This window comes from Hypanus sabinus, unplaced genomic scaffold, assembly GCF_030144855.1.
Source record: "Hypanus sabinus isolate sHypSab1 unplaced genomic scaffold, sHypSab1.hap1 scaffold_460, whole genome shotgun sequence".
In the NCBI taxonomy this organism is placed as follows: Eukaryota; Metazoa; Chordata; class Chondrichthyes; order Myliobatiformes; family Dasyatidae; genus Hypanus; species Hypanus sabinus.
Genome location: NW_026781333.1, coordinates 356534 through 369158, shown reverse-complemented (window position 1 = coordinate 369158; position 12625 = coordinate 356534). Strand labels below are relative to the sequence as shown.

The window sequence follows — 12625 nt, the reverse complement described above, 5'->3', positions numbered from 1 at the left end:
AGCAGTTTCTAGTGTGAGTTACATGGTCGGCGCAACATTGTGGGCCAAAGCGTCTGTAATGTGTTTTAGATTTCTATGATTCTCTGAAATTCAAGAGAAATCTCCTATCCCACGGAGCGGTGACTAGTTGTAACCTGTCATCACAGGGAGAGTGAGAGGGGAACGGCAGGGGTAGATTTTAATATACTGATATGGAACAGAAACATGGGCAGGGACCAGATGGACAGAGTGGCCACTCTAGTGTACATTGTGAGTGTGTTAGAGACGATAAGAACCTGAGACACGGGATTTGATACAGAGCTGATTTATCTTTCACAGCTCCACAATATTAAACACCAGACTAGTTTAAGGCTAACATCAGCAGAACAGACTCCTCCAATGCTCAGTGACCAGGGTTCAGTCCTGGGTGCGATGAGCAGCCGCAAGAACTGCAGAATCTGACAGTAACAGTCCCCCATGAACCTGCAGCTGCCTTCAGTCACCGTGATGGTTAAACATTTAACACGGAGCTGATTTGAACTTCCTCCCTGATGTGAAGTTGCTGGTGTTGCAGCAGCTGGGATGATTGAGTAAAACTCTTTGCTCACTCCGGACAGAAATGTGGCCTCTATTTATTGTGAACTCACCGGAGCATCACAAGGTGGGTTAACTGAATGAGTCTCTTCACACACACGGAGCAGGTGAACGGCCGCTTCCCTGTGCGAAGCTGTCGGTGAATCTGCGATGGCCGACTGAATCCCTTCCAAAATGAGATCCAGGGAATGATATCTCACTGCTCTGAACGTCATGGCGGTGTATCCAATCACATCACGTACATGAACACGTGCTCGGGCTCTCCTTGTCGCGAGTGGGGCGCTGTCTTCTCCAGCATCTCCGCCTCCACATTCAAGGATCGGCGACATTCAAGCGCTGGTGAACTGACAGATACAGCGGAACTAACGAGCTGTTGTGTTTGTGAGTCCCAGCATGAAAGTCGTTCAGAGAGAAAAATCAAACTCCCACCCCAACCCCAGCTTAAAAAAAGAACGGCATCCCGATCATCAATCTACAAACCCCACCCCTCTGGACAAAAGTGAACAATAACATCGAGCCCCCCCCCCCCCAAAGGAAACAACCCTACCCCGCACAACAGCGGAGGAGCCGGTGGCACCAGGGTAGCTGAAATCTGGAACTCACTGCCCGAGGTGGTGGTGGAGGCAGGTCCCTTCACAACATTTACGAAGAGGATGAGCATTGAAACTGCCGAGATACAGTCGGCTGTGAACCAAGTGCTGATGAATGGGACCCGTGTGGACAGTGAGTGGATGGTCAGAACAGGTATGGCCGGCCAAAGGCCTGTTCCCGTGCTGTGTGATCCACCACTCCGGACATGCTAAATTAACGATGGTGGTACCGCAAGGCATTGATTTCAAAACTCCACACCCCTCTCCAACCTCAAATAAACCGGACTGCACCCCTTTGTCACCACTGGGAATATCTGTTTCTGTCAAAGTAGCATAGAGATTGGTCACTTCTGCTAAACAACTGGCAACTGATGAAGTTCCTGTGTCTTCTTGCATTAATGTTGCTGCCTTACAGCAAAACTAACCCTCTCACTGTGTCAGAATCAGTGATTAAATCAGACCCCAAACACTGTGCTTTCATCCCTGCACGTTATAACTGGAACTATCTCACTGAGGTCTGATGGAGACATAGGATCACATCTCCTCTGCTTCTGACGTTTCAAATACCCTCAGAATGGTTTTCTGATTCAGTCTGAAGGTTATGGTACATTCAGCTCGTCATCAGACCTGAAAAATCATGTCTTCCCGCAGCTGGTTCCACCTGTTGGTGTGTCCTCTTTGGTCCACCTCCAGGGAAGCTGCATCACCACACAGACTCCTCACTTGAGAATACACACAGTGTATTCTGTTGACTAATACACTGTGTGTGGACCCCGCTGGCAATTCTGGTGTTGTGACCCGAATCGAGACAAACACCACGCTGCCCACTCCACCAACAACACGGCACAGCCGGACACATAACAGGGGACTTTACATCCCACAACACTGGATTCAGTGATGAACCCCGGGATTAATGTTGTTGTCCCACTGAAAAGTCCATTAAGGTGCTTTTAAATGCCAGCGCTCGCCCACAGGTGACGTCAGACACAGTTCCCACGCGCCTGACGTCACACATGGGCTCCCCACACCGGGATCTCACGTGCGCGGTGTCTTACGTCACCCACGCGCTGCTGTGCTCGAGCTTTATTGGTTGAACGGCTGGGCTAATAATCACGTGACCAGCCCCTCCCCCACCGCTGCCAACAGAGTGTTCAGGAGCTGCGCTATTCCTATTGGTGCGAAGCGATGTCAATCACTGGTTACAACCAGTAGCGGAGGCGGACAAGCCGAGTGGGCGTTACCCCACTGATTTCGTCTCCCGCTCGAGCGCCGACAGCCTCCTCAGAGCGGAGAAAACCTCAAAGTAAATGTCCGCTTTCTGATTTATTTCCATTTCCCTCCGAGGGAAGTTGGGGCGTTTGTGAAGCGTCTCCTGCGGCCGGAGTCTGATGTATCGCTGAGAGGTAGGAGGAGAACACTCGGCCCGTCGGTTTGATGCCTGTTCCCCGGGGAGGGAGGATTTTATTGACAGGATGAAGATGCTGAGAGAGGGGGCGGACAGGATGTTTGTCCCGATGGGGACAGGAGGGGCTCATCTGTGGAAATGTCTGAGCCCACGGTGGTGCCGAGCAGAGGGATTCACCACATTGGGGGCAAACACCGGCAGACTGTTGCCCTGCAAGCGGGCCCAATGGTCCGGGCAAGGTGACAATTATTTGTGCTTTGTTGAGATTGTACCTGGAATATGGTGTAAAATCCCGCTCCCCATACTAACACGGGTTATACAGACCAAAGAACAAACTGCCGGAGGAACTCAGTGGGTCGGGCAGCATCTGTGGAGGGAAATGGACCGTCAACATTTCGGGCCGAGACCCTCCGTCTGGACTGAGAGTGGATGGGAAATAGTCAGAGAGAAGAGGTGAGGGTGGGGATGGGGCAAGAGCTGGGGAGTGAGAGGTGGATCCAGGTGAGGGGGAGGTGGGAAGGTGGAAATAGTGACGGGTGGGAGGTGAGTGGTTGGGGCAACACGGGGCTGCTGAAGATGGTAATTAATTCTATAGAGGATTAACAAAGTGGTTAGAGAGTATTTGTTAGAGAGAGTGCAATGAAGATTCACCAGACTGATCCCTGGGGTGGTGGGGTCATCATATGAAGAAAGATCAAATGTGATAACCCTTTCTTTTAGAGAATCGAGGACTGTGAGGTGAACATTGAAATGCACAACATCATTACCGGTTGAACCAGGGATCCCAGTCTCTGAAACAGGGATAGACTGTGCGGGACTGAAATGAGGGGAAATTTCTCCATTCCGAGGGTGGTGAATGTTTATAAATCCCTACCACAGAGGGCGGTGAAGACTCAGTGATTGTCCGCACGTAAAACAGATGTGTGGAGACCGAAGGGATCGAGGAAATGAGGATCGGGCAGAAACACGTGGCTGAGATGGGTGAACAGCCGCCATCTTGCTGATGGTTAGAGGGGCTGAATTGCCTCCTGCTGTTTCTCACTTGATGTTTCAGTGTTCCTGTCCAGCAAGGCTCTGGAGGAATGTGAATAGAAATTAGTGTTTAGAAACACAAAACTGATTTAAATGAAACGTGAACATTTCCTTTTTGAATTATGTTTTGGACCTGGATGGGAATTGAGCCGGTGACTCTGTGACCTGGACGTGGAGGGAAAAGGATCGGGGAAGATATGGTGTGGAAAAATAATCATGTATCTGGGGTAAATATGGAATAATGTGGGGAATGCGGTGGATGGGTCGGGCAGCATGTGAGGGGCGAGGAGCAGAGTCACCAGTTCAGGAGGGAGACCCTCCACCCGTCACCTGATCCCGTTTCCTGTTCACGTTTATCTGCAGATCGGCAGCATCTGCGGGTCACTGTTCTATGTGTCCGTGTAGCTTCATCTTTCCCCGTTCAGACAAGGCAGTGAGATCTGGATCTGTCACGTCCTCTCGTTGTGGGTGGACAATGTCTTTTTTCTCTGCAATAGTTTCTGCATGTTTCATTCACTGTTTTGAGGTGCTGAAGTGCAGCCAATGTTTCTGGGTGTCTGACCCGTTTATGTGAGAATTTAGCCATTTGTATTTATCTGAGCTTCTCATAAATGTGTAAAGTTTAGTTCAGCTTCACTTCAGAATTTCCAAAGCAACACCCAGTCAGTCAAATTGCTCCACACAATTAAAATAGCTTATTACTTTTTTTTTTCTATTTTTGTACTATATATATAAGTATATTCTTATTTTAAATTACAATTGTTAAAATCTATTGTTATGAATTAGGTTCTACTGCTGCCGCAGGGACAACGAATTTCATGACACATGCCGGTGCTATTAAATCTGATTCTGATATTGATATGGGAGACCCACCACTGGTCACCTGATCCCAGTTACCGCGGATCGTAATGTGAGATTGAAGCCTTTTCCATATATTTGCTTTCCTCAGAAATGACAACAGTTCAGTTTCCTACTTTGGTTCCAGATCAAAAGCTCAGTCTGTCTAATATTTCCACACAAATGGGGAATTTGTTTATCATCATCATGTACTGATCTACAGTGAAAATCTTACCTGATCCACACAGATCGATACACTACGACGGTACATTGAGCTGATATACAACAAAATAATCACTGTAACAAAGCATTATGGCTGCAGAGAAAGTGCAGTGCAGATAGACATATGGTGCAGGGTCACGTCGAGTTACATTGTGAGGTCGAGACCATTTTATCATTCATTTGTTTTATAACCACAGATAGGAAGCCATCCTTCAGCCTGGTGTTACGCACTTTAAGGCTTTTGTATCTCTTCCCCGATGGGGGAGCGGGTTTGCAGCAAGAATGTCCAGGTTATGAGGTTTTTGGTGTACATGGCCTGCTTTTCCGAGGGAGTGGAAATGTAGGAAGAGTCCATGGAGTGGGAGCTTGTTTCTCTGATCTTCTCTGCTCTCCAAAGTTCTCTGCAGTTCCTTGCAGTCATGGGCAGAGCAGTAGCCATACAAAGGTGTGAAGTATCGACAAGAAGCTCAGAGACCTCGGCCTTCACCCTGCCTTGTGTAGCTGGATCCTGGACTTCCTGTCAGATCGCCGGCAGGTGGTAAGAGTGGGCTCCATCTCCTGTCTCTCTGACCCTCAGCACACATACCCCACAGGGTTGTCTCTTTGGCCCTCTCCTTTACTCTCTGTGCACCCATGACTTGTGTTGCTACCCACAGCTCCAATCTGCTAATTAAATTTGCTGTCAGCACTACATTGATTGGCCTAATCTCAAATACTGATAACAATCGATCAAATGCATCCTGAAAGGGCTCTGTCCAAACAAACATTTCACCCTTCTTCAGGAGATTGGTCAGAGGAAGAGCAATAGCAGCAAAGTTCTTCCAGAACTTACGATAATATCCTTCCATTCCCAGAAACCTTCTAAGAGCCTTCTCAGCGTCAGAATAGGAACTTGAGAAATTGCTGGGAGTTTTGCCCGAACAGGAGCCAACTTGCTTTGACCTACAACATAGCCAAGACAGGTCACAGTGGCATGGCCATATTCACTCTTAGCCAAGTTAACTGTAAGGCTGGACTGGGAAAGCCTGTCAAACAGCTTTTCTACTGCAGAGATATGCTCTTCCCAAGTGGCACTCCCTGTGACTAAGTCATCAATATAGGCATCTGTATGTTCTAATCCTCGAATTACAGAATCAAACATTCTCTGGAATGTTCCTGGATTATTTTTCCTTCCAAAAGGTAAAACATTGTATTCACACAAACCAGATGGTGTCACAAATGCAGAAATTTCTCTACCTCTGAACATCAATGGAACACATCAATATCCTTTCAAAAGATCAATCTTTGTAAGAAATTTAGCTTTTCCAACCTTATCGATGCAATCATCCACCCTAGGGATAGGATAGGCATCTGTTTTTGTTACTGCATTTACCTTCCTATAATCAGTGCAAAATCTAACACTACCATCAGGTTTGGGCACAATAACACAGGGTGAGCAATCTGCTGCTAAAGGACTAATAATACCATTTTCCAGTATATATTCAATTCCATGCTCAGGCAATTTACACTTTTCTGCATTCATGCAATATGGGTGTTGTTTAATTGGTTTGGCTTGACCATTATCTACATCATGTACTACAACCGTGGTTTGCTTGGGAACAACGGGGAATACATCTTTAAACTCCAGAATTAATTCCTTCAGCTGTTGTTGTTGCTTTGGCTGCAGATGAGCCAACTTGTTATCAATGTTTTCCAGAACAACTGAGTTCATTAGCCTAACTGGGACCACGTTTGGCTTGTGAAAATTCTCAGATGAGTCAATTGTTTCATTCGCAGGTTTGCCAGATTCATATGTTTTGACAACAACACTCACAGATGGTGCCTGCTTGTCAAAATAAGGCTTTATCATATTTATGTGTACCACCTGTGTTAGTTTACATTGGTCGGGTGTTTTAATAACACAATTCAGATCATTAATTTGAGAGACTATTTTATACGGTCCATTGAGATTCGCCTGAGGTGGATTTGTCAACATTCTTCAACATAAGGTAAGCACCTTATCTCCCACCTGGTATTTTCTTTCGCAAGCCCTCCTATCAAACCAACACTTCACTTTGTTTTGAGAAATCTTTAAGTTTTGTCTCGCTAGACCTCAGGTGTGGAGTAGTTTATCTTTGATCTTCAAAACATAGTCTAACAAGTTAACATGTACATCCCCATTAATCCACTGTTCCTTTAACAAGGTCAAAGTTCCCCTCACTCTACAACCAAATACAAGCTCAAATTGAGTAAATCCTAGTGTTTCCTGTACTGACTCTCTTACTGCGAACAAAAGCAAATGTATTCCTTCATTCCAGTCTTTTCCATTTTCAACACAATATGTCTCAATCATGGTTTTGAGGGCAGAAAGAAATCTTTCCAAAGCCCCTTGTGATTCTGGATGGTATGCAGATGATGTAATTTGTTTAGTTCCCAGTTAATAAACTCCCTGCTGGAATAATCTAGATGTAAAATTACTTCCTTGATCAGACTGGATTTTTTTAGGCAAACCAAGTAAAGTAAAAAACTTGGTAAGAGCCTTTGCCACAGTTTTAGCTTTATTATTTCTGAGAGGTATTGCCTCTGGGAATCTGGATGCAGTACACATAATAGTTAGTAGATACGGATGGCCAGCTTTAGTCTTTGGCAAAGGGCCAACACAATCCACTTTAAATTTTGAAGAGGACACACCGAATGCAGGTTTAGACTGCAGTGGGGCCACTGGGGTGACCTGATTAGGTTTACCCACAACTTAACAAGTGTGACAGGTTCTGCGAAAGGTCACAACATCTGTCCCCAAATTAGGCCAGTAACATTTTTTGATAATCTTGTTTAGTTTGATTCACTCCAAAATGTCAACGTAAGGGTATAGTGTGGGCCAAAGTTAAAATTTCAGTCCTATAAACTTTAGGAACTACAACCTGGTGAACAATTTCCCATTCCTCACTCGCTGAAATAGCAGGTGGCCTCCACTTCCTCATTAACACTCCATCCTTGACATAATACCCTACTGGCACTTTCTTAATCTCATCATTTGAGAGAGGTGTTTCTTTTAAAGCTTCAATCTCAGGGTCTCGGTTCCCTGCTGCTATAAACTCCTTCCTAGACAGGGATAAATCTTTCTCGTCAGACTTACTATCTGAATCCTGTTGAAACAATGAAGGCAGAAAAGTCCCTGACAAGTCACCATAACCGGAATCCAGATTTTGGCTATCATGGGGATCAGAAGCATGCTGCACAGAACCGTCTGCGTCGGCAGACTTTTTAGCCATACTTCGAGTTACTGCGCAGGAAGGATAAATGTTAAAATCCATCTGTGGGTCGTCAGTGGTTGGCTTAGTTGTTAACTGCACTGCAGGAACAACTTTACCATCTGCCAGGTCATTCCCGAACAGCAAAGTAACATCTTCTACCGGTAAACTGGAGCATAATCCGATCTCAACAGGTCCCGAAACCAACCCTGACAGTAAAGTTACCTTGTACAACAGCACGGAAATCATGCTGCCGCGAATGCCTTTAATAAGATTTACCTCAGCAGTGTCAGTCTCATCACCAAACTTTAGAACGCTGTCTAACGTACAGACAGACAGACATACTTTATTGATCCCAAGGGAAATTGGGTTTGGTTACAGCCACACCAACCAAGAATAGTGAAGAAATATAGCAATATAAAACCATAAATAATTAAATAATAATAAGTTAATTATGCAAGCGGAAATAAGTCCAGGACCAGCCTATTGGCTCTGGGTGTCTGACACTCCGAGGGAGGAGTTGTAAAGTTTGATGGCCACAGGTAAGAATGACTTCTTATGATGCTGTGTTACATCTCGGTAGAATGAGTCTCTGGCTGAATGTACTCCTGTGTCTAACCAGTACATTATGGAGTGGATGGGAGTCATTGTCCAAGATGGCATGCAACTTGGACAGCATCCTCTTTTCAGACACCACCGTCAGAGAGCCCAGTTCCACCCCCACAACATCACTGGCCTTATGAATGAGTTTGTTGATTCTGCTGGAGTCTGCTACCCTAGCCTGCTGCCCCAGTACACAACAGCAAATATTATAGCACTGGCCACCACAGCCTCCTAGAATGAGTGACTGAGAAGCCCCAGTAAATTGGACAGCATCCTCTTTTCAGAATTTTCACTGGTACTGATTCATTTACTAATACAATCCCATCTGACATCAAATGTTCGAACCCTTCTTAACTCAGGCAGACCTCTCAGACCTTAACTGAGCCTCAACAGAATGTTCAGAACCCTCTGGGTTTATAGAAGCTTCAACACAGGCATTTGGGACTGCCTCCTTTACCTTTTTATTCTTCAGGACAGAACAATTATCCATCACATAACCAGCTTTCCTACAACAGTAACAAGTAGGACCAGAATATTTCTCCTTCAATTGCTTCCCTTCATCCTTACTCTTATCACTAGTCCAAACTTTAATTTCTGGTTTGCACTGGTGATTCCTGCTATTCTTTTGGAAGCTCTTATTCGGGGTAAACTTAACCTTATGAGTTAAAGCAAACTCATCTGCTAATCTAGCAGACTCCTGCAAAGTGGCAGCATCCTTTTCATCTAAATATCTCTTTATGTCATCAGGGACGCACCTTTCGAATTCTTCAATTAAAACCAACTCCTTCTATTTGTAAAATCATCACTTATATTTTTATACGTGCATCAGTGGTCAAAACACACAGACTTCTGAGAAGCAAATGCCAGATAAGTCTGATTCACAAATTTCCTCCAATTTCCAAATTTTGTCCTGTATGATTCTGGGACCAAATCGTAAGCTTTGAGCACAGCCTGTCTCACTATGTCATAATCAGCTGCTTCATCAACTATCAAAGCAGAATAGGCCATGGCCTCCTCTACTCTACTGTCAAGATGAAGCCACACTCAGTTTGGAGGAACAACACCCTATCTATCGGCTGGGTAACCTCCAACCTGATGGCATGAATGTTGACTTTTCTAACTTACGTTAACACCACTCCTCACCTTCTCACCCCATCCGTGATATATTTAGATTGTTTGTTCCCTCTTTTTCTAACCATCACTCTGCCTGTTCTCCAACTCCCTCTGGTGCTCCCCTCCCCCTTTCTTTCTCCCTAGGCCTCCCGTCCCATGATGCTGTCCCTTCTCCAGTTTTGTATCCCTTTTGCCAATCACCTTTCCAGCTCTCAGCTTCACCCCACCCCCTCTGGTCTTCTATCTTTCACATTTCCCCCTCACCCTCCTCCTTTCAAATCTCTTCCTATCTTTCCTTTCAGGTAGTCCTGACGAAGGGACTCGGCCTGAAACAATGACAGTGCTTCTCTCTATAGATGCTGCCTGGCCTGCTGTGTTCCGCCGGCATTTTGTGTGTTGCCCAAACTATTGAGCTCGGGGGAATCAAGGCTTAGAATCTTGAGATGGTAAAGTAGGAAACTTCACTTCATCCACAGAATAGGTGATGAGAGAGATATTTGTAATCCAGGGTAAATGTTGAGAGAATGCAATTATGTCAAATTCCTCAGGTTCCACAGTGGTAAAATGAGAGAACAGTTGCTGTAGATTTTATCTGTCATCATTCCAAAATATCACATACTAATTATCACCCAAAGTGACTTGTCACAAGGGGTATCATCTTCAAGTGAATTACCACACCACACCCAGGCAAGGGTTAACACATCAGCAGTCTTCACAGGATCCCCAAATCAGAGCCACTCCTATGGATCAAACAAGGTGACCACCACACATTCGATGTACAGTGAATCGATGATTAATCCACACTTGTGGGCATAGGAAAGTTCCAAACGGTGTCCCTTGGCCATTAGTTCCCTGGTTTCGATTCTTTCCATTTTACCTCCTTCATCTCTGTCTGACTCTGGGTGTCTGTGTCCTCGGTTAAAACTAAACAAGCTGGAGTCAGACTGAATCACCTTAATCTCTCTCTTAAAATAGCCTTCAGCAAACGAAACCTAGGGATTCATTACAACGGCCACTCCATTGTGAACTGACTGGTGTGCCAGTAGTTGGGATGACTGAGTGAATGCTATCCCACATTCTGAGCAGGTGAATGGCTTCTCCTCAGTGTGAACACGCTGATGTCTCTGTAGGCTGGATAAATAAATGAATCCCTTCCCACAGTCTAAGCAGGTGAACGGCTTCTCCCCAGTGTGAACTCGCTGGTGACTCTGTAGGGTGGATGACTGAGTGAATCCTTTCCCACAGACTGAGCAGCTGAACGGCTTCTCCCCAGTGTGAATTTGCAGATGTCTCTGTAGGCTGGATAAATGAGTGAATCTCTTCCTACAGACTGAGCAGGTGAATGGCCTCTCCCCAGTGTGAACTCGCTGGTGATTCTGTAGGGTGGATGACTGAGTGAATCCCTTCCCACAGACTGAGCAGGTGAACGGCTTCTCCCCAGTGTGAATTTGCTGGTGTCTCTGTAGGGTGGATGAATCAGTGAATCTCTTCCCACAGACTGAGCAGGTGAATGGCTTCTCCCCAGTGTGAACTCGCTGGTGTCTCTGTAGGGTGGATGACTGAGTGAATCTCTTCCCACACTCTGAGCACGGGAACGGTTTCTCCCCAGTGTGAACTCGCTGGTGACTCTGCAGGGTGGATAACTGAGTGAATCTCTTACCACATACTGAGCAGGTGAATGGCTTCTCCCCAGTGTGAACTTGCTGATGTCTCTGTAGGGTGGATAACTCAGTGAATCCTTTCCCACATTCAGAGCAGGAGAACGGCCTCTCCCCAGTGTGAACTCGCTGATGACTTTGTAGGTTGGATAACTCAGTGAATCTCTTCCCACATTCTGAGCAGGTGAATGGCTTCTCCCCAGTGTGAACTCGCTGATGACTCTGTAGGTTGGATAACTCAGTGAATCTCTTCCCACATTCTGAGCAGGAGAACGGCCTCTCCCCAGTGTGAACTCGCTGATGACTCTGGAGGTGGGATAACCGAGTGAATCTCTTCTCACAGACTGAGCAGGTGAATGGCCTCTCCCCAGTGTGAACTCGCTGATGTACCAGTAGAGTGGACGACTCAGTGAATCCCTTCCCACATTCTGAGCAGGTGAATGGCTTCTCCCCAGTGTGAACTCGCTGATGTTTCCATAGGGTGGAAGAGTGAGTGAATCTCTTCTCACAGACTGAGCAGGTGTACAGCCGCTCCCCTGTGTGAACTCGCTGGTGAGCCATTAGGTCAGATGACTGAGTGAATCCTTTCCCAGGAGTTCAACAGATGACTAACCTCCGCCAGTGTGGTATGAACTGACTGGTGTGTCCACAGGTGGGAAGACCAACTGAATCCTTTCTCACACACGCAGAACAGATGAATGGCCTTGGCCAATGTGAACTTGTTGATGTACCTTCAATTGTGATAACTGAGTGAATCCACTCCCACTGTCTGAGCAGGTGAACGGCCTTTCTCCTGTGTAAAATGACGGTTGGTCAAATGAGGAATGGTCGATTGAATCCCTTGCTCCACTTCTTAAATATCGGGACAGAGACAACAAAACTGGCGTGTCGTGTTTGAGCTGCCTGCAGACAAATTCCTTCTCATTCTTAACCTGTAAAAAGATTTACAAAATCCATCAATGGGTTTAGGACAACATTACAGATGAGATCACATGGTTTGATTTGTATCACACTGTTACAGTGAGGTTCTACTCAAGTTGGACAGAGAAATCATCTCCTGACTGCGCAGAGTGCTGGTATCTGGAATGACCATCAATCTCTCCGATGCTCTTCCTGTCTCTATAAGAATGGGGCATTTCTGCCATCTCCAATCTGTGACCTGGCTCAGTCTGACTCTCTCCATTGGTATTATTCCCTGTTCCTGCTGAGCAGCATGGGTGCCTGGCCCCACAGTAACTGAAACCGTCTCACACAAACAGTCTTTCTTGACGTGCAGCTGGGATCTTCTTTTATGTATTATTAACTTAAAGTGCCACAATTTTAAAGCCATATAAAAAATTCCTGCCGAAATGAATGGTTGGT

The 12625-nt window shown here is 45.9% G+C and overlaps 1 protein-coding gene across 1 annotated transcript; it reads right to left on the bottom strand.

Annotated features, from left to right (window-relative positions):
• Positions 1 to 10570: 10570 nt before the first annotated feature.
• LOC132389011 (gastrula zinc finger protein XlCGF26.1-like) lies at positions 10571 to 12191 on the bottom strand. The gene has a single exon (XM_059961427.1). It carries the CDS (start codon positions 11822 to 11824, stop codon positions 10598 to 10600), a length of 1227 nt encoding a protein of 408 aa, XP_059817410.1. The 5' UTR covers positions 11825 to 12191; the 3' UTR covers positions 10571 to 10597.
• Between the last annotated feature and the right edge of the window lie 434 nt (positions 12192 to 12625).